Source organism: Mustela lutreola, chromosome 15, assembly GCF_030435805.1.
Source record: "Mustela lutreola isolate mMusLut2 chromosome 15, mMusLut2.pri, whole genome shotgun sequence".
Lineage (NCBI taxonomy): Eukaryota > Metazoa > Chordata > Mammalia > Carnivora > Mustelidae > Mustela > Mustela lutreola.
Genome location: NC_081304.1, coordinates 37449436 through 37469927, shown reverse-complemented (window position 1 = coordinate 37469927; position 20492 = coordinate 37449436). Strand labels below are relative to the sequence as shown.

The following is a 20492-nucleotide window of genomic DNA, read 5'->3' as shown; positions in this document are numbered from 1 at the left end:
CGGAGAAGCGGGACGCTGTCGCCAGCACTGAGTGAGGGGCACACAGGTGCGGCCAGCGCGCTGGCCTGGGAAAGGTCTGAGGGAGATCTAGAGAGGGAAGCTAGTCTGGACGTGGAGGGCGGCGGGGTGGAGAGGGAAGGAATTGGAGTGCAGCAGAAGGCTTTAGGGCCTCTCCAGTGCCTTCCTCCCACCCCCTTCGGGGAGTGGGGAGCTAAAAATCTGGCGGCGTGGGTCGGGAGGGGGTGCAAAGGAGGCTCGGGGTTCAAGAAGAATTCTTCCAGGCCCGCGCGAGCGAATCTGTCAGGCTCAGGGACCCAGCGGAACGCCAGCCCGACACCACCACCACCACCACCCCACCCCCCCGCCGCCGCTGCCGCCGCCGCCGCCGCCGCCGCCCGGCCGGGCGCTCCCCTCCGCCTCCCTCCTGCCAGCGCGAGCGGGCGGCGCGCTCCGGAGGGAGCGCTGGGCTGGAGGTTTCCTGCCCCCTCGGCGCCCGCACCTGCCCTCCGCGCCCGCCGCTGAACCCGCGCCGACTGGGCAGCCGGGGGCGCCCCCACCCCTCTCCCCCCGGGCCGGGGAGCCGAGGGGCAGCGCCGGAGCCCGGGGGGAGCGCGGCCCCGCCGGCCGGCCGGCCAGGGCCGGGGGCAGCTAGGACGGCCCCGGGTAAGCGGCGGGAGGAGGGAAGGCGGGCGGGGGAGGGCCGTGGGCTGGTGGGAGCGAGGTGGCGGGGCCTGGGGGCAGGGGCGAGGAGGGCGGAGGGGGTCGGCTGGCTGGCGGGGAAGCTGCGCGGGGCGGCCACGTGAGAGCGGGAGCTGGCGGCGGTGGGAGGGGGGGGCTGCAAGGTGCTGGAGGCGGAGAGCAGGCAGGGCTCCGGCATCCCCCCCGCCAGACTCCCACCAATCAGGTCATGGGGAGCCCAGCAGCCTCCGACGCCCCCACCCGCTCACTCCCACATGAACGTGTGGGGACAAACAGCGGGCAGACGTGTGACTCGGCCCATGGGCCCGCGAAGCCAGGGCTATCAGTCTGGGGTAGGACTCGTGTGTCCAGATCCAGGGAGGGGAAAAGAAGCAGGCTTGGGCCCCCGTGTGTGTCCCCCGTCTCTTGCCTCTCTTGCTGAGGCGCTGTCTGCAGACTCACTGCAGAGCGCAGGCCTCCGAGAGGTCGCGCTCAGGGGGCTGGGCCCTGATTCTCGGGACAGCCCCCTTCAGTCCCCACCCAGCTAGGGACGTTGGGTTAATAGGCACTTAGACCCAGGACTCCTGCCAGAGAAGAGGGAGGGGGCACCGATCACCTCTGAGACAGGGACAGGGCCACACTCGAGCCTGGTGAGTTCCAGGAGGCTGGCCCCAGCCCAGTGGTGGCCTCTCTTGCACCCCCTCCCTGGCTACAGCACTATCCCCGTTTATTTCCCAGCTATTCTCCAGAAAGGGTTGATTTCTGCGCAGGGAGTGTGGCGTCCAGGAGAATCTGCAGGTAGGACACATCTTAGATCCCTCTAAGTGGCCACACCCAGAGGGAGGTGGGGGGACTCCTCTTGCATTCCTTGCCCTCTCTTCCTCCCCCAGGTGCCCCCCCTCCCCAGCTGCTTGTGCTGGTTATGTAATTAACCAAGCGGAGGCTGTCTGCCATGCTGACAGTGTCCAGGGAGGCCTGAGGGGCCCAGGGCCTAAAGGGATTTATGGGGAGGAGGGACAGGCCCTTACCCCAGTGGGAAGCCCAGGGAAGTAGATAAATACCTGTTGGAGAAAGGATACCATATGGGGCAAAAGGAATCAGGGTCCTAGTCTTTAGTTGAGAGCTCAGCTCTGTGTGTGGTCTCCGCTTGCCTGAGCCTCTGGTTTGGGGTTTTGGTTTTACCTTCAATAAAACGGGGAGAAGAGTCTCTCTCTCTCTCTGTCTCTCATACACACACACACACACACACACACACACACCCCACACCCCAAGTACATGAGCAAGAGTGGGTAGTGACCCTTCCTGGGATTGCTAGGAGTCCCATTGAGATTTTAGAAAACCTCAGATGGATGAGGAATCCCTGGACCCAACAGTGGCCACTATTAATTGCACACCTGCTGTTGCAGGCCCTGGCCTTTTCCTTTCAGCATCACTTTCACGGCATCACAACACCAGGGGAAGTCTCTGGCCCAAGACCACTTCTTAGGTGGCAGAGCTGGGAGTCAGACCTTGGTGGCTCTCACCCCAAATCCGGCCCTACGTTTTACTAGGCTGTGTGTACACTTACCCAGTGGACTGGATTTTTTGAGTCAGGCCAGACTGAGGGCCATTCAGACATGAACTGGGCATATATGGAAAGAACATGCATCCGCAGAGAAGAATGCATGCTTGGTCCTGTGGGAATCCAGCCCACCCATCTGCCCTGGGCCCAGGGAGCAGGCGCTGGTGTCACCCTCCTGCGAACAGTCCCTGGTCACCAGCCTTCCTGGTCACCATCCCTCACAGAAAGAGAAGACAGTTGACTTGGATTATCTCAGGAATAGGGACTCTTAACCCCACTTTACATATGGGCAGAGCGTAGCCCTCATTGGGTAGGTGATGCACCCTTGGACCACATCTAGGAAATGTCAGAGCTGGGGTTTAGACCTAAGCTCTAAAGTCACCAAAACTAAGCAGGCAAGGAGCGACTGAACCCAGAGCAAGGCCCAAGCCTGTAGCAGCCCTTTCCTGGGCACCTGCTGTGTGCCAGACCCTCTGAGCTCGGGGAGATGCCAGGAAATGAGATGTAGCCGGTGGACTATAGGCATGCACCAGCCAGAACTTGAACTTAGAAGTTGGAGGGACTGCAACAACGCTGCGGAGGGGAGTAGCTGCCCTTGGGCCCCCTTCTCGCCCCCTCTTGAATCTTCTCTAAAGTGGCAATACCTGCTTCCCCTGAGGGATCCTGTCCTGCCAATGGCCACTGTGTGGGTGTGCTAATACCAAGACTCCCCAAGTGGTGGGCTCCAGGGCCAAAGCGGTCATCAGTCCAGACTTCTCACTGGGGGACATTTGGAAATAGGGGATATTTTGGGTTGTCATGGTAACTTGAGTCGGCTGCTGGCAGGTACCTCCTGGCAGCAGGGCTGTAAGATGTCCTGCCCAATTAAGACCTCTCTCCACAAAATGCTGGGAGCGCCTCCATTGAGCCCCCCTGGACTCGGCTCCCCCCGGGCTCTGTGGGAAAGCTCAGATTGGAGCAAATCTAGTGTGCGTTGCTCTGCGTTACAGCCTGCCTTGGTGGGGGTACGAGGGTGGGCCAGACTTGGCCAAGAGTCAGGTCATAATACAGAAAGAGGGATTCCCACCAGAGGGTGGCGGGGGGAGTGGACGGAGAAGGGAGGATGGAGAGACTCCGGATAGATGCGGCTAGGTGTTCTGGGAAAGGGAAGGCATGCTGAGGGGCAGCGGCTGCTGCAGCTGAGTCCCCGAGGTGGGGCAGTAACAGGATAGATCCAGGGAAAAACGGGCCCACCAAGCCCACCTCTTGTCCCCACAGTCCAGGTGGAGGCCGCAGAGGGCCCAGGGCAAGCAAGGGCAGCAATGGTGGGTCCTGACGGTGGCTGAGCCCCCAGCCCCTGGAATATGCAGCCCGGGGGAGCCCCAGGCAGCGGCGAGGACGCGGTGGCGGAGCGGGGCGGGAGGCATGGTCTCCACCTACCGGGTGGCCGTGCTGGGGGCGCGAGGCGTGGGCAAAAGTGCCATCGTGCGCCAGTTCCTGTACAACGAGTTCAGCGAGGCCTGCGTGCCCACCACCGCCCGCCGCCTCTACCTGCCTGCCGTCGTCATGAACGGCCACGTGCACGACCTCCAGATCCTCGACTTCCCACCCATCAGCACCTTCCCGGTCAACACGCTGCAGGTACGAGGGCCCAGGACCCGCTGGGGCAGCCGACTGGGGAGTCAGGGGGGTGGCAGCGGTTGGTGGGCACGAGTGGGGTGGGGAGAAGCTGGTCTCCCACCTTTTCTGGGCTCTGGCCCCGTCCCCATCCTCTGGCTCCAAGGGCTCCGTGCCGCACCGCGGGCCACCCTGCTTAGAGCCGACATTTGGGTGCCGCTTTATTCCACATGCATGTCATGAGCGTGTAACGTGTGGTAGGCTGGGCGCCAGGGTCGATGGGATGGCGTGCAGAACAGATGTGCAGTGTGCTCTCCTGGAACTACTCTACTCACAGTCAGGTGAAGACAAGCAGGCAGTGGTCACACACGCAGTAAGTGTGTGCTTGGCGGCCTTGCGTCTGCTGAGTGGGACTGGGCGGGGAAGGGGCAGTGGAAAGCAGGGCAGGAACACTAGATGCTTGCTAGTGTTCCAGGCTCTCAGACCCATGGCGTCTGTAGAAGGGGCAGCAGAAGGAAAAGCAAGGGCCTGGGAAAGGTGGGTTCTTGGAGACGGGAGGCACCGACCAGTCTTTCATCCAAAGGCCTTTCTTTAAGTGATGCTGTGCCCCTTGACCTCTGGACTAGCCCACGGGGCAGCCTTCCTGCAGGGTTGGTTTCCAGTGCCCCCAGTGCCCTGGCTGACAGTGCTCCTTTCCCTACCCTGCAGGGACCAGGTCCTCCTTCCCTCTCTCTCTCTCCGCCTCTGGTGGCTCAACACTAAGAGGCATTTGTTCACCTAAGGAAGCCCCTGACGGGAATGTTCGGAGGTTTCTCTGGAAGGACAGGCAGGGGTCGTAGCTTGGCCACTTGTAACCACAAAGCCAGCCATCTCTGGGGCAGCGGCTCAGGCTCAGCACTGTCTTGGCAACTCCGGGCAGGAGGACTGTGGCCTAAGTCCAGAGACACAAGGCTATCCCGCCCCAGGTGTGAGGGACCCACACCGAAGACAAAAGCCTGATCTGCCCCTTGGAAACCACGAGGTCGGGGCCATGTGTCCGGGGTCAGGGCATCGTGCCTTTCCTCCGAGGAGACTTCAATGGAGGCCTTAGTGTGTCCGCAGTCTCCCTTCCAGTGTTGCTCACTGAGCGTGGCTTATTCGTTCACATTGTGTTGTAGATTAAATTTTAATTTAATTCCAGTTTTGGAATAGGTAAGACATAGTTTCAAAGTCTAAATTTGTATAAAAAAACAAAAAGGAAAAAAGTCCCAACTGCAAAAAGGTACACCCAGAGAAATCCCAGTCCCGCCCTGCCCTCTTCACCCTGATTTTGCCCCACTCTCAATGGCCATCCTCGCTGGCTTTTTATTCACACTTCCAGTTTCTTTAAACAAATAAGAAAATGTGTTCTTCTTCCACTCCCTTTCTTACAGAAAAAAAAAAAAAAAAAGTTCTCCACCTGGTCTTTTTTTTTTTTTTAAGATTTTATTTATTTATTTGACAGAGAGAAACCACAAGTAGATGGAGAGGCAGGCAGAGAGAGAGAGAGGAAAGCAGGCTCCCCGCTGAGCAGAGAGCCCGATGCGGGACTTGATCCCAGGACCCCGAGATCATGACCTGAGCCGAAGGCAGCGGCTTAACCCACTGAGCCACCCAGGCGCCCCTCCACCTGGTCTTTTTGCCTTACATTATAACCTAGAGATTTTCCCCGAGGGTTGGTATCTGAATGTCAGTAGCACGGTTGTGCCACACCCCCCTGGAGAGAGGGACCATGGCATCCCTTCTTGTGTGTCCAACTTCCAGTCTGCCGCACCAATAGCCTGGTCCATGGTCTCTCTGCTCAGGGGGAGGCGTATCTGTGGAATCGAGCCCCAGAAACGGCGTTGCTAGGTCAAAGGATAAACGCAGCTGAATTTGGAAGGAAAGTTGCATATTTCTGTTGTTGTGAGAGCAGTGTATGTGAGCGCTGTTTTCCCTGAAGCCTGGCCATCAGACTCTAGTGTCCAATTTGGGGGGTTCTGACAGTCTGATAGATGAGATGTGATAGTCTCGGTGTGGTTTTGGTTTGTGTCTCTGATGATGGTTGAAGCTGAGCATCTTTTCATAGGCATAAGAGCTTTTGCATTTCTTTTTCTCACAATTCTTAAGTTCTCTGTCCATCTTTTCTGTTGGGTTGTTGTCCTTTCTCTTCCTGGTTGATCCTGAGTTTTAGACTCTCCTGGATGCCCTGGAGCACAAAAAAAGTGACTTTGAGCAGAGACATACTGAGAAGGGACCCTGCATCCTCAAAGATCAAATATAAAAGCTAAGAATCTCACTGGCCCTTGTCTGAGAAGAGAAATACATTCTTCTCCAATGACAGCAGAGAGGCAGCCCAGGAAAGTGGTCTGAGCCTCAGCAGTTCCCCCTGTAGCCCCTCTCCCATCAGAGGAGGAAGCTAGCCTTAGAGAAATGAACAACAAATGCAGGGTCCGCACCCAGGTGGCAGAGCCGCCCTCAGCTCCCAGGTCCTTAGAACTGGACTCAGTTCTTGCTCCCCGGTCTTGATGCAGCCCCAAGATGGTCACTTCCAGTCTGGAACCCCGCACAGAGCTAGCTTGGAAGAAAAGCTGAGCTTTCCTGTTCCCTCCCTTCAATCAGGGGTGAAGGCACAACCCAAATAATCAGGAGCCTTCCTCCTCTCCTCTTTGGAGCCCCCAGAGAGCAGTGGGAGGGAAGGCAGCCTGGAGGCCCCCTGGAGGAGGCAGCATGTGGGGGCAGAGGTGAGGCTGTCACCCTCAGAGGCTGGCAGCTGTTCCCTCTCCCCAGCAGAGAGCTGGAAGAAGGTGGGAGCCTCTGTACCCATTTCCCCCTAGCTCCCATTCCTCCTGGCGGTGAGAGGAGGAACCCCATGCACCAGAGGGTCCCAGGCTCCCAGAAGGCACTGCCCTCTTCCCTGTATCCCTGGCCCGAGAATCCAGCCCCCTGGTTCCTGGCTTTAGATTTGTCCCCAGTATCTTCCCCCTGCACCAAAGTTAAAACTCAGCACAAAAAAAAAAAAAAAAAAAAAAAAAGCCACATCATCTCCCAGGGGAAATGCACTGCAGCAGCCTCCTAAGCCTTTCAGTCGGGATGTGCTTTTCTGGAGCCGGACTGAACTCTCCACCAGGCCAGCCATCAGAGTCTTTCTTCTTTCATTCCTGCTCTGAGGTGGAGAGCCCAGCCCGAGTCCTCTGAGCCTGGCCCCTGCCCCAAGGCAACTCAGAAGCCGGCAGGGCACCAGCCTGCACCTCCTCCGTGTCTTTTGCCCATGCCCTCAAGGGAGAAGACCCTGGTGCCCTCTGTTCTCGGAGGCCTCTCCCTCCTCCAACATCAGAGACCTCCTCTTTCCACACACCCGTTGGCTTCAACTGCTCTTGCATTTGCCATCTGCTGGAAGGTTAACCGGCTAATTAATCTCTCTCTTTTTAAAGATTTTATTAATTTATTTGACAGAGAGATCACAAGTAGGCAGAGAGGCAAGCAGAGAGAGAGGGGGAAGCGGGCTTCCCGCTGAGCAGAGAGCCCAGTCCAGGACCCTGGGATCATGACTTGACCCGAAGGCAGAGGCTTAACCGAGCCACCCAGGCGCCCCGGCTAATGAATCTCTTAAGGAATCTTCTCTTCAGTACACTCAGCCTTTCCAGGGGCCTCTTCCTCTGGAACAGCAGCCCCTCTCTGAGAATTTGCCATAAGCATTCAGGAACCTCTCTCTCCCCAGAGCTGCCCTTGGGCCCTGGTCTAAGTCAGCCCCCACTATGCAGTTAGTCTCAGTCTTTTTTCCTCAAGTCTTCTCCTTCTCAATCCTGAGGGCAGCGTGGAGCAAACAGAAGGAGCACTTCTGGGTAGCAATCTCAGAGCAGTGCTGTAGGCCGAAGTTGCACGGATCCCAGCATGGAGAAGGGGGGTTCAAGGCCACAGAGAGCTCACCAGCCTAAGTAGTGCAATGAAAGAGCCTGCTGAGAATCAACACAAAAACACAGCAGGCCTGGCTGGCTCTCACCCTCTTGGGACTTCACAGCAGAACTAGGGAACTGGGGATGGAAACAGCTCTAATGGCCAAGGTAGAATCAGAGTGTTCTTAGCACACAAGAAATGAAGGGAGTAGTCCCCTGCTTGCAGGAAGGCTCCCTGGAGGAGGAAGAAGGATTTTAAACTGGAAGACAGAGGATTTCAACAGATGGAACAACTAGCTCAGAGGGCTTGGCTCTTAGAGGCAGGCACATGACACATGTACTTGAACAGAGGACCAAGTGGATGGAGGAATGCATGAATGGTTTGGGCGATGAAATGGGACAAGGCAGATCTCTGCTCCAGAAATGCACACGACAGTGAGTGCTGGGACTCTAGAGGTCAGGCAGTGGGACCTGCCCTATCCTGGCTTGGAGATGGGGAAGCCGCTGCTGCACCACCGAGCTCCTCCATTCTGCTCTGGGCCAGGCCTCCTAGGGATGTGTGGGTGTGGGAGGCTTGAGGTGCAGTGGCAGGAGGGAATGCCCTCTGTCTATGCCTGGAGGTGGTTGGGGGCAAAGAGAGCCCTCAGGTTTGCTCTGACCTTGGCACCGGCTGCGGGTGTTGCAGGAGTGGGCAGACGCCTGTTGCAGGGGACTCCGCAGCGTCCACGCCTACATCCTGGTCTACGACATCTGCTGCTTTGACAGCTTTGAGTACGTCAAGACCATCCGCCAGCAGATCCTAGAGACGAGGTGAGGGTCCACCTCTGGGGACTCCAATGCTATCCACAGCCCTGGAAAGGGGAAGGGGGGGGCGGTGGGGAGGAGGGCATTGGTGACATACCCTCTGGTTCCTGCGCAGACATCCAGACATACTCATTTTATTGTCCCTATTCCTAATAACTCACTTTTGGTTTCTTACCATGGGGTGGCTGACTAGTCTAATGCAGTGGGTAAGAGCCGGGGCTCTGGGAGCAAAACTGCCAGGGCCACGTATCTGTTAACTTTAACCCAGTTAACAGATAAGCCTCAGGTTTCAAATCTGTCAAATGGGGATAACAGACCCACCTTTTAGATCAGTTGTTCCCGTTAGAGAATATAAGGCACCCCGAGGACTGAGCACTGTGCCCGGAACAGAGGTAGGGTAGTAGTAGCAGTATTGACCAGGTACAGCCTGCCCTTCTTGAAGTCCAGGGGTTGGGAGACCAGGCTGTGTCATTCTGAAATCTCCTCCCGCTCCCACCCCGCAGGGTGATCGGCACCTCGGAGACGCCCATCATCATCGTGGGCAACAAACGGGACCTGCAGCGCGGGCGCGTGATCCCGCGCTGGAACGTGTCACACCTGGTGCGCAAGACCTGGAAGTGCGGCTACGTGGAGTGCTCGGCCAAGTACAACTGGCACATCCTGCTGCTCTTCAGCGAGCTGCTCAAGAGCGTTGGCTGCGCCCGCTGCAAGCACGTGCACGCCGCCCTGCGCTTCCAGGGCGCGCTGCGCCGCAACCGCTGCGCCATCATGTGACGTCGTGCCAGCTCGCGGCTGCACCCCGACCGGCCAGGCGGGGGCCGCCCCCCCGGGGACTGCGGGGTGGTTCAGGCGGGGAACGCCGGGGGAAGGACTCGGGCTGGCCAGCCCTGGCAAGCCCCCGCAGCCGCGGGCCCTGCGGGGAGAGGTGGAGGGCGAGGGGAGCCTCCCACGACGGCCAGGTCCAGCCCCTCTCCGCATCCGTCTTCCTGGGCCCGCTGCCTTTAGTGCTGTAGCTAGCGCCGTGTGCCCGGCCGGGCCCCAAGGGGCGCCTTGGCCTTTTGGGATCGGGAGGGTGAGCGCGGGGCTTGGGGGTGGGGAGGTGCTGCTTTGGCCGTGGGGGCCCCCACCCGTCTTCTCCAGAGAGAGTGTCTGTCATTGCCCTGCATCTTCTTTCCCCGTGTCTGTCTGCCCAAGCATCTGTTGGTCCTTAGCTATCTTATCCACCCTCCGCTCCGCCTTCCCCAGCTCCGTTCACAGGGCTCTCATTTCGTTCATCCCCTTGTCACAGATCCTGGCAGCTTCTCTATGAGGCCAGCCTCTGGACCGTCAGCACCACCGGCACAGGGCAGAGAGATGCAGGTGGCCCAAGGACCCTAATCGGGGTCTGAGGGTTGAGTCCTAGGTCAGTCAGGAGGAGAAGGCTGAGCTCTCCCCGTTCCAGGGAGATCTCCCCGCCCAGCAACCCCCAGAGACACAACAACCTACCTTCCAGCCTTAACTCGATGGTCCATCCCTGCCGGGTGCCCCTCATCCCCTTCCTGACCCCAAAGCCAGATCACCCCCTGGGTTACAACTTTTTTCTTGATGGAGTGTGGAGAGGGAATCCCCCAAAGGATAAATTTATTTCCACGATGCCAGGTTCCAGCCCTCTATTCCCTCCTGCGTTGGGTGGTCTGCAAGATTGGGGGATGTTGGGTTTGGGGGGCTGGTGGTGGGCAAGGTGGTGCCTCCCGGGGTTGGGAGGGGGTGGTTAGGTTGTACTAGTGAAGACTCTTATCTCCCCCATCCCACTCCAGTCTGACTGCCCCAGACCCTGCCTGCCTTGAATCTCAGATTTTCTCTGATAAATCTGGGGAGGGGCAGAACCAGGAAAAGAATTATGGGGACCCCTGTGCTTGGGGGAGATATGCCCACACCTCCACCCCTCGATAGAGGCCCTCAGGATCTGATACACCCTTACCCCAACACCAGTTGGCCCTATGCCCTGACTCACTCCACCCCATTTTCTCCGGCTGCCTGGCCGGTTTCTACCTCTCGTCACCGGAGCTGATCACTGTCAGTTTTGTACCGATTTAGAAAAAACAAAATCCATAAAGATATTAGGACCGGCCTGAGGGATTACTGGGGTACTTGGAGGATGGGAACAATGGTGCGTGTCCCCTGCCCCTAGCTGAGTTCTCCTTGAGGCTAAGTCCTGAGCCCTGGTGTGGTAGGATGATAGGAAGGTCCCTCGTTAGAAGAGGGGCAGATAAATCAACCCAGCCTCAATGTAGCCAAGCTGCAGTGTATAGACCAGAAAATCAGGTAGCCCAGAGCAGTGATGGAGCAGATTTGGGGGAGGGGTCATGGGTAGGGAATTTATCCAGATCCAGTGTGAGAGGGAATCTGATTCTCCCTTCCACTTCCCCAGCTGATCCTCCCTCCATCCGTGGGGTGTAGCACAGTGCTTCAGTGACTGCCCTGACCTTGGACAGTCCAGTATTTCTGGGTTCTAGTCCCTGCTGTGTTGCATGACTGGGCAAGTGACCCGCCCTCTCTGAGCCTCCCTCTGAGACAGAGGAGGTGGCTCCCCTTCCCCACACCTTGGAGTGGCTGGGAGGGTAAGGAAGAGGGCCTGCCCCCTTTGATCCCCTGCATCCCTGCCCCCTGGTGCACCCAGGGGATGGGGTGAGGGATGGCAGCATCTCACCTGCCCCATCATTATCACCCCCAGCTGAGGCACCTGAGGTGGGCATGGGGGACCCAGGCCTCTGGCTGCCCCTTATGGGAGCCATTGGAATGTACTGCCTGTCCGGCCCCCCTCACCCCCCTCCACTGCACTCCAGGTATTTGATTTTGATTCCCTCCACCCCCATTCTGAGTCTCTGTCCGCCCCCCCATCAGGGTTTCCCACCACAGGGTCTGGAAGTGTGTATGATGCCCATTGCGCTGTGATCGGAAGTCAGATTAAAAATCAGGGAGTGTTTTCCCTTGTTTCTGTACAAGGTGTTGGCTCAGTTCCTGCCCTGGGAGGGAGAGGGCTCCCCTTCGGGGCCTGTCTGCTGAGCTCAGCTGTGGGAGGACTGTCAGGGCGAGGAGGCTGCTCTGAGTCCCAGAGCCTGGGTCAACCAGAAAACTAAGAAGTTTGGGACTCCCCTCTCCACCTAGCCTCTGAGCACTTCCACGCTGATCAAAACCATCACGAGGGGAAGTGAGAGGTCTCCCACCAACACTCTCGGGAAAACTTTCATAACTGGGCTCAGTCCCAGCTCCTGCTGCGGTGTCTTTGTTCCCAGTTAGGGCTGAGCCTCTGCAGCCCCTTCGTGGCTATAGATGTGATAAGAGCTCTTCACCATCCCTCTTGACTTGGAGTGATCTCAGTTTCCAAAACCGAGAGCAAAGCTTTGAAGTCCTGCCGGCTTGTGTGTCCCTGTCCTTGGTGCTGACACATGAGTGGCTTCCCGGAGAGAAGGGCTGTCTGGCAAGGTTGGCTGAGCCTCAGGAGATGAGACCTCTGTCACTCGCCCTGCCCCTGCCCCCACTCACTGTCCCTCATCCCCTTCCACTCCAGTGGGTAACGCTTGAAGCTATACCTTCCTGCACCTGGGGAAATGCTTGAAACTGTGCCTTCTGCACCACCACAATCCTCGAGTGACGGACTCAAGAAGCTTGGGACTCAGGAACAGTCCCAAAGTGTTTAATAACTTACAAGACTTATGGAAACGGTGGCCGTGGCCAGAGGCCAGGAGTTTGGGGAGCTGTTCTGGGAGAAGGCAAGAAAACCTAGGGTGGCCTCGGTGTCCTGAAGTTGGAGCGGGAGATTGAACCAGTATTTGTCTTCTGACCCCATCCATACCCTCTCCCTTGCCCAGGCCCTGGATGGAGGTGAGGGACCTTGCTCTCTGTTCCTGCAGCTGGGAGTCCAGTGGATAGCTGGCATCCTTTTCACTTCCTTCTGCCCCAGACTCACAGGCTCAGAGCTGGGAAGGCTCCTCCTTAGACCCAGGACTCCTCCTCAGGTGGGAGTGGGGCTTGATCAAGCTGCAGGAGACCCCTGTCCTCCGAAGCCTGGGGGTTGCTCTTCAGTGGGGCAGCTGGTTCTCCCTTCTTTCCTTCCTCCTCCTCCCCTGCTGAGGCTCCATCCACCCCCACTCCCTTGGTGCCCAATGCTGCTCTCCCCAGTCTGCCCCTGGGGAGTGCCCTGGCTGAACCCACATGGAGGTAAGCCAGTGGCCTGGGGATGCGTGAAGGCTGCTTCCCAGGCCTGTGGTCCCTCCGCGGCCGGATTTTGGGCCTCAGCTTTAGCTTGTAGATGGATGGGACTCTCTGGGGCTTTCGGAGTGTTCTCTTAATCTTGGCTGGACATTTGTCAGAATTGGGGTCTGAGGGTGAAGATGTGGGGGCTTCCAGGTTGGCCGACACAGTGGGGCCTGAGCAGTCCTGCCTTCCCGGAGCTGGTCCCTTCATCCCGGTGCCCTTGGCACTCAGGCTTGCCTTTACCTTTGACCCACTCTCTCTGGCTCCCAGTTTCCCTTTGGGGCCTCCTGGGCCTTTTGGTAAGGCTCCCTTAGGGGAGCCTGTAGAGGCTGCCTTCCAGGCTCCCAGGTCCACTTTAACAAGGGGTGGGGGGCCCTGAACCAGTTCTTGTATGACTTTGTCATAAGGACCTCCAGGCTCAGGCCACCGCCCACCTAGGCTGGGGACGTAGACTCCACTTCGAGGGATGACTCCAGACCCTGTGCCCTGGGGGCAGGCACCCCCCACCTCTAGAAGCGTCATGTTGGCCAAAAGCTCCTCCTCAAGACTGTGGTAGATAGCTTGATCCTTGGTTGCCTCCAGGGGAAGGGGAGGGTATCGCTCCTCCAACACCTGTGGGCCCAAGCCCCAGGGCTCCCCAGCTTTTGCTGTCACGTGGCTGTCCATCTTCTGGTCCCCTTGTCTCGCATTCACAGAGAAATCCCCATGTCTGCATCCAGCCAGGTCCCCAGGGACAGCCCTTGAGATGGGGTCACTCTCCAATTCTGTCATGGGACCTCCACTGGCAATACCTGGAAAGCTGCTTCCTGGGGTGGAGGGGTGGGCAGGGGGCAGCCGGATAGGGAGCTTGGTGGGCCCTTTAACAGGGGACAGAGAACGGGCAGCTGGTGGCTCCCTGAGCTGGGAGGAAGCACCCTCAGCCTCACCCCTGGGTGGTGGCCTGAGGCCTATGGGCTTGGCTGGGCTGGAGGATTGAGGAAGCGGAGACAGTCCTCTTGCTGGTGTCCTTTTGGTGGTGGCTTCAGGGACTTGGAATCTCTGGGAGGCGGAGGCCCTGGAGAGAGTTCCTTGGCTGTCTGTCTCCTCACGAAAGCAAGATGTGGGAGTCGTTCCTCTGGGATGTTCAGAGGAGTATCTCTCCTCTCTCTTCCCTGAGGAGCTCCACTGTGGGTCTTGGCCCCTACGGGGGGATGAGGAGTTGGGGCTGGGTGGGCTGTCCCCAGCTGGCAGCTGCCTCCAAGACAGGGTGGGTGACTGATCCTGGAGCCTGAAAGGGAGAATCATAAGGCCAGCAGGACCATCTCATCCAGTCCCCTGGCTCCAGGAAGAGAAGACATTTCCCCAGCCAGAACACCAAGGGGGCCAGAATTCATGTTGAATGAAACAGATGCTCTCTGTCCCTCTGTGCCTGCCTGAGTCTTCCTTATGACAGATACTGTTCAAGTTTATTCTCCCTCATTCCCCTGTGTAGCAAACAGAAGCCTGGTTTGGACCCTGGGTTATTTCGGGTCCCAAACTACAACTCCCGAACCTTGGGGGAGGGGGCGTCTGAGTGTGTGTTCTACTGTGAAATGGCAGAAGGTCCTTGGGAAATCTCTATGGGCCTTTATGGGCCTCAGCTTCTTCATCTATGTAATGGGAGGGGGTACAAAAAAGCTAGATGATCCCAATGGTACTGACTGGGTGCCTTTTTGGTTCTGAACACCTGGGGTAGGGGCACTGCCAGGAGACCTGCTTCCTTTATCTTGGGGAAGGGGGGAGCTCTGAGAATGTGAACTCCAAAGAAGAAAGGGACCCTGCTCTGCCCCTCTCCCTTATACCTCAGGAATGGTGTTGTCTCTCTGGGAACTCCCGCCTCTGCTCCCCGTTTATTGTGGGCTCTAGGGGAGGAGGAGGCTGGGGGCCTCAGCTTCCGGCCTGAAGAGGTATATGTCTTCCAGTCCACGGGGGGCAGCGGGCTCTGGGAACGGCTGATCGTCATCATAGGTTGGGGCTGCGAGGGCCCATCCTGCACCCTCACCTCATGCTGCGCCGGTGGGACGGGAGGCTTCTGGAAACTGCCCGTCTTGTGTGCTACCCACACAGTCCCCCCAAGAGAGAGGAGAGGAGGAATGGGTTAAGTTCCTGCTGATAAGGTCCACTGTTCTGCCCTAGCTGTCCCATGCCCCGAACCCACATTAGAGACAGTAGGACCTACGGTGGCAGTGCCAGAGCTTCCTTATAAGAGTTCAAAGGATGAAATCTGGTCAGGGGGTCCAGTTTGGGGTGCTAATGGAGGTTACGGGAGGACTAAAGAACCCTCCAAGTCATACTTGGTGCCACCACAGGGCAGTACAAAGCCAGACCTCAGCCGTGCCAAGAGGCCCCTGACCAAATGCTGATTCTGTGTGTTTGGCGTCATCTTGTGGCTATGACTGGTATTGCACTAGGGCTGCCTCCCTCGTCATACCACTACCTTTAAAAAAAAAAAAAAAAAAAACCCCACAAAAAAACACACCAGTACCTTCTATAGTATCTTCCTTTCTCCATCCCCACATACTTCTTGTCCCTGGAGATCAGACCTACTTCCTACCTCTGCTTCTGGCCTTCCGACCCAGAGCCACAGGGAAGGGACGGACTCTCAGGGGACTCACAGAGGGATGTGCACCGGCAAGGGTCATGTTTGTCCAGATAATGACTGAGGGTGTCCCAGCCGCCCCCCACACGCACCATCACGTGGTTCCGGAGGATCTGTAGGGGACAAGAATGGGGTTGGGGGCAGGATGGAGGGCGTCTCCTCTTCCTGGAGCAGCCTACTGTTTTCCAGGAGGCACTCCTATCCATGAACACACGATCACGAAGGTTCTCCTTGCACAGGTATATTGTTGGGGGGTTGGGGGCATTGTGTATTTTGCAGCCTGCCTCTCCTCCACAACTAGCATCGGATAACACATGTTGTCAAGGGTGGCGGCCAGCCTGACAAACAGGCTGACAAACAGTTGCCCCACAGCTAGATGAGGGATCTCACAAGCACTGTGCACCCTGGCCCCGGAGCACTATCTTCTCTCCCTTCACTGGAAAGAGATTTTCACCTGCACATGCCTGTATCAGAAATGTGGCCCAGGGCCACCTGGGTGGCTCACTTGGTTAAATGTCTGACTCTTGATTTTGGCTCAAGTCTATCTATCAAGCCTATCTCAGGGTTGTAAGATCGAGTGCTACAACGGGCTCTGTGCTGAGTGCGGAGTTTGCCTGGGACATTCTCTCTCCCTCTATGCCCTGCCCACCCACCCCACCCCTGTCTCTAAAAAAGTGGTCCCGCTTTGTTCTGTAATGAGTGTGTCAAGGAATCCTGGGAGTCCCATCCACCCTGGGTCCACTCTGGGACCCTGGGACAGGTCACAGTGTCTCCAGGTTTCCATTTCCTCAGCTGAAATTCCTTGTCCCGACCTACTTCAGAGAGCTCTTGGTTCAGGGTCTGGGTGAGGACCCAGGAAGCTGGCTCCATCTCCAGTAATGGCCTGTGATCAAGGAGAGGGCTTGGCCAAGCCTCTAGGTACAATCTGTTTCTGGTGAGGCGTGACCGGTTATGAGGGGATGGGCAGCGAGGGGCACATCTCTCATCTGGACTGCTGCTCACTCTGCAGGATATACCAAACCAGGCATGTGAGCTATGGACGATGGGGCCCATGTGGCTGGGCTGTGCACTGAACACAAACTTGGGGTTCTCATGCCTTTTGCTCTGACCAAGCATGTGGAGGGAGTGGAGGCAAAGGACATTCAGGAATATCTGTCATACTTCATTGCTGCCTGGACACTCATCTGCACTGGGCTAAGGTGGAGAAGATGGGGGGCAGGGTTCTGGCTGCCCTAATGGGAGGAAGGGGCAGGATCACCAACTTTGCCAATGATCTTCCAGGAAATCTGCAAGGGAGAGAAAGAAAGCCCCAAGGCCTGATAGGTTGGGGTGAATGGTGACTTCCTGTCCTTGCCCTCAGTCCTGGGCAAAGTCCCATGAAAGGCATCCCCATTCCGCTGATCCAGGGGACACCCCAACACCAGTCCCCAGACTTACCCGGATGAAAATGAGGGTGTTAGAGTCCCCCACGCGGTACTTCCCCTCAGACACTTTGACCATGGGGAACTGAACTGGGCACGTGCATCGACTCACGAGGTTCCGAACCTGTGGGCAGTGATAAAGGGCTCAGTCTCCCCTCTGCACAGGTGCCCAAGCTCCCTACCCTCTACCCTGGGTCAAGCCCAATGAGAGGGAGCCTGCCTGTCCCCAGAGCCAGCCTCCAAGTCAGGGCTGGGGGCTGAGAAAGGAGCTTGAAGACTTTTAATGTCCACTGAGAAGGAGACCTTGAGTGCCTATAGTCCAAGTGCCCTTGTGGGTCAGTGGAGAAATGATTAAGAAGGTGGACCTTGAAATCTGACAGGTGTGGGCTGGAGTCCTGCCTCCACCGCACCACAGGCCTTGGGCAAGTTAAGGAACCTTCCTGAGCTGACTCCTGGGTAGTAGAGATGGGTTAATCCCAGTAACCTCCCACGCAGCGCCCCCTCGGTGCCAGACACTGTTCCAAGTACTTCCTATACGCTGGCTCATTTAATATACAGCGGCCATAGAAAGAGGGGACTAGTTAAACCTCCACGATACGGATAAGGGAACTGAGGCACAGAGAGGTTAAATAATTTGCCCCAAGTCACACAGCCGCGGAACAGTGGAACTAAGACTTGAACCGAGGCGTCGGAGACGGTGCCAGAGGCTGTGTTCTCAATAGCCGAGTGGCGGGGGCTCGGTGAGAGAGATCCAGAGCGCGGGATTTTGATGAAAACGTAACAAGCAGCTTAGCTGGGGCGATATGTGATGAGGCTCGAGGCCCCGAGTGGAACACGGCTGAATCAAAGCCGCACCAAGAATTCATTCGCTGGGGGTGGTGGGGGCTCTGGGGCTCGAGATGTAGGCGGCTCGGACCCGCGCGCGCCGCGGGCAGGGGGCGGGGCCGACGGGGCGGGGCGGAGCCGGAGGGGCGGGGAGGGGCGGGGCCGGCGGGGGCGGGGTGGGGCCTGGAGGGCGTGTCCAGAGCCCCTCACCAGCTGATCCAGGTGGCGGAAGTGACAGGGCCGCCGCGCCGGCGGCTCGGGAGGCGGTGGGTCCGGCGGGGGCAGGGCCAGCTCCTGCCGCAGCTCCTCGTCTATCTCCTCCTCCAGCCGCACCAGGGTGGGCGCCGCCACTCCGAAGCGCCAGGCTCGGCGGCCCAGCTCCAGCAAGCACAGCACCACGTTCTTCACGTTCTTGCGTAGTACCAGGTCCTCGGTCTCGAACATCACCACCTCTGGAGAGCGGGGCGGAGGGGGAAGGGGGGCAGGTAGCCTGAGCCCCCTGCTGACCTCCGCCCAGCAGAGGAGCTGGTAGAGCCCTGGGGCGGTCCCAGGCGCGGGCTGGAGGCACCGCGGAGGGGTAGGTGGGGGTGGGGGCTCGGATCGCCAGGTCTGGGAGTCAGGCCGGCCCCTAGGAGGGGTCTGAGCAGAATTGTTCAGTCACTCAGAGCAGAGTAGGTGGCCCGCCTAACAGGACAGGCTGGGGTGAGAAGAGGTGACACAGCCAAGCAAAGAGGCCCGGAGCCCCACTGTGGACTAGCCCCACCTTGCCCTTCTCTCTACTCCGTTTGGCAATAGGGGTCTAGGAGTAAGAAGCAGTTTGTTCTGCCTCCCACCCGCAAGGCTCATCTCTAATATCCAGCAAACATCTGGAACGCAACCCTCAGCCCACATATAACCAGGCAAGGTTGAGCCTGACTGCCCGAATTGGAGTCCTGATTCTCCCACCCAGCAGCTGTGTGTCCTTGGGCTAGTCCGTGAGCCTGTCTCCTCCTCTGTAAAGTGGGATGTAGACTATTTCAGGGGGTTGCTGTGAAGACAGTCGTTAGGTGTCTGCAGCCAGGATCTGGCTACATGGGAGGTGCTCGGTCAGACACTGGCTTTTCTCAGCCTTCGGGTCTCGCTCCGCACTGCCTTACCAGCAGCCAGGAGCTGGGCCTGACTCTTCCCTCTGCCTGACCTCACACTCGTTTTGGCCTGGAGGATGGCACAACATCCAGCTTCATCCCATGAGGCCTAGGAGATGAGGGACCCTGTCCTGTCCCTCGCCTGTGCCTCACAAGCTTCAGCACAGCTGGCCCCACCCTAATGTCCGTCTGCCTCCCTGTCCTCCCCCCAGCCCACCCTGGCTTCTCCTAGTCATCCAAACACAGCACCTTCTTTGTGCCTTTGCCCCTGCTGTCCCCTGCCTAGAATTCCCTTTCCCATAAACTTCTATTTGTTCCCCAAAACTCAGCTTAAATCTTCCTCCTCTGAGTGGACTTTCTTGGCCCCCACTACCCACCTGTTTCCTCCTCGGCTCCTCAACACATAGACTTCTGTTTGGGGCTTTTAGCACACTGGGCTGTAATTTGTGAATCTGTTCATCTGTCTCTCTTCCTAGCATGAACTCTTTGGACTGGGTCTCAGTCCTCTTGGTCCTTTGTGCCCAGCACAAAGGAGATAGGGACTAAGCGTATGTTTGTTGAATGAGGGCATCATTGAATCAACACATTTATTTACTGACTCAAAGCCAGTGAGGAAAGAGGACCTGGCTCCTGACTTCTGGTGCTGGAGACTTAGAGAGGAGGTGGGTTCTGGCAGGATAGGGGCGTGGGGAGGGGAGGCAGGATGGTTTACCTTGGATGCCCATCTCCTTTCGACACCACTGGATGAAGTTGGAGACGTTGTCCCGAGCCTGGAAGGTACCCGGCTGGGCGGCCTCATTGCAGGAAACCCCAGCCCGAGGCAGGGGAATCCTTTGGGCTCGGGCAGGTGCCTCAGCCAGGAAGGCCAGGGCGGCCTCAGTGATGGCATTGGCATGCCGGCACAGCACCAAGCCTGTCTCCAGGACCTGCAGGAAGTTGGAGGCGTCGATGTCCAGCCCGTAGAGATCCCGAAGCCACTCAGCCAAGTCCTCCATCATGGCTTCCAGGTACTGCTCGCTGGACTTAAAGGGCCGGATGCTACGCACTGGTGGCCCCAGGGTCCCAGGCCTCCTCCTGCGTCCCCCAGGCCGGGGCATGGTTGGACCCTCAGCAGGGAGGAGATGGGTACCTGTCTTCACTCCTGCTACCTGCTGGGCCTTGGCTGGTTCTCCCTGACTCAGGGGTGCCCCTTCTACCCTCCGTGAGTCGAGGACTTCCGGCTCTGCTACTTGCCACCAGCCTTGGCCCGGCCCCCGCCCCCCCACATTCCTCAATGTCTGCCGGAACTTTCCCTACTTGGTGGCCCTGCAGTGACCTCACTCTCGGGCTGCCCAGTTCGGCCAGAATTCATCACCTCCCAGGACAGACGGGGGTGAGGATACTGCTCTCTCCCCCTCAGGACTAGACTGGTCCAGCAGGCTGCCTCCCACCCCCCAGCGGCCGGCGGCGGCAGCAGCAGCGGAACGAGCCTCCCCACTCTGCTTTCCCCTCCTCTCCTTGGAGACCGCGCTGCTACAAACACTCTTCCTTAACCCTCGAGGCAGCCAGCCAAGGACTGCCCCGCGCAGCCCGCCCTGACCCTCGGAGCAGGAAGGAGAGGCTGGAGCTGGTTTCTCTCCCTGGGTTGAAGGATGAGGCTTTGGGGGGCTAGGGAGTGGGGGAGGAAAGCAGGGCCGGGGTTGCTGAACCCCTTGGTATTTAGCGAGCACTGTAAGATGGGGCTGAAGAAGATGCATC

General features: G+C 58.2%; 2 protein-coding genes and 1 long non-coding RNA gene across 7 annotated transcripts; 1 reads left to right on the top strand and 2 right to left on the bottom strand.

Annotated features, from left to right (window-relative positions):
- Window positions 1–391: 391 nt before the first annotated feature.
- RASL10B (RAS like family 10 member B) lies at window positions 392–11516 on the top strand. Of its 3 annotated transcripts, none has more exons than XM_059147292.1 (5): window positions 392–663; window positions 1417–1476; window positions 3497–3859; window positions 8414–8538; window positions 9036–11516. In XM_059147292.1, the coding sequence occupies exons 3-5, from the start codon at window positions 3644–3646 to the stop codon at window positions 9304–9306; spliced, it is 612 nt and encodes a 203-aa protein (XP_059003275.1). In that variant the 5' UTR covers window positions 392–663; window positions 1417–1476; window positions 3497–3643; the 3' UTR covers window positions 9307–11516. The 3 variants fall into 3 exon arrangements, with proteins under 3 accessions (XP_059003275.1, XP_059003277.1, XP_059003276.1); XM_059147293.1 differs by lacking the exon at window positions 392–663 and adding an exon at window positions 1254–1328; XM_059147294.1 differs by lacking the exon at window positions 1417–1476.
- LOC131815563 (uncharacterized) lies at window positions 5011–9129 on the bottom strand. Its single transcript, XR_009347789.1, has 3 exons — window positions 8854–9129; window positions 5484–6041; window positions 5011–5273 (listed from the first exon to the last, which is right to left on the bottom strand). It is a non-coding gene; the product is annotated as an uncharacterized LOC131815563 (long non-coding RNA).
- Window positions 11517–12192: 676 nt separating the features above from the next.
- Window positions 12193–20260, bottom strand: GAS2L2 (growth arrest specific 2 like 2). 3 transcript variants are annotated; one of them, XM_059147286.1, is made up of 7 exons: window positions 20110–20260; window positions 19468–19681; window positions 17842–18083; window positions 16823–16930; window positions 15402–15498; window positions 14589–14841; window positions 12193–14035 (listed from the first exon to the last, which is right to left on the bottom strand). In XM_059147286.1, exons 2-7 carry the CDS (start codon window positions 19478–19480, stop codon window positions 12508–12510), a joined length of 2241 nt encoding a protein of 746 aa, XP_059003269.1. In that variant the 5' UTR covers window positions 19481–19681; window positions 20110–20260; the 3' UTR covers window positions 12193–12507. The 3 variants fall into 3 exon arrangements, with proteins under 3 accessions (XP_059003269.1, XP_059003268.1, XP_059003267.1); XM_059147285.1 differs by having other exon boundaries at window positions 19468–19861; window positions 20110–20238; XM_059147284.1 differs by lacking the exon at window positions 20110–20260 and having other exon boundaries at window positions 19468–19989.
- Between the last annotated feature and the right edge of the window lie 232 nt (window positions 20261–20492).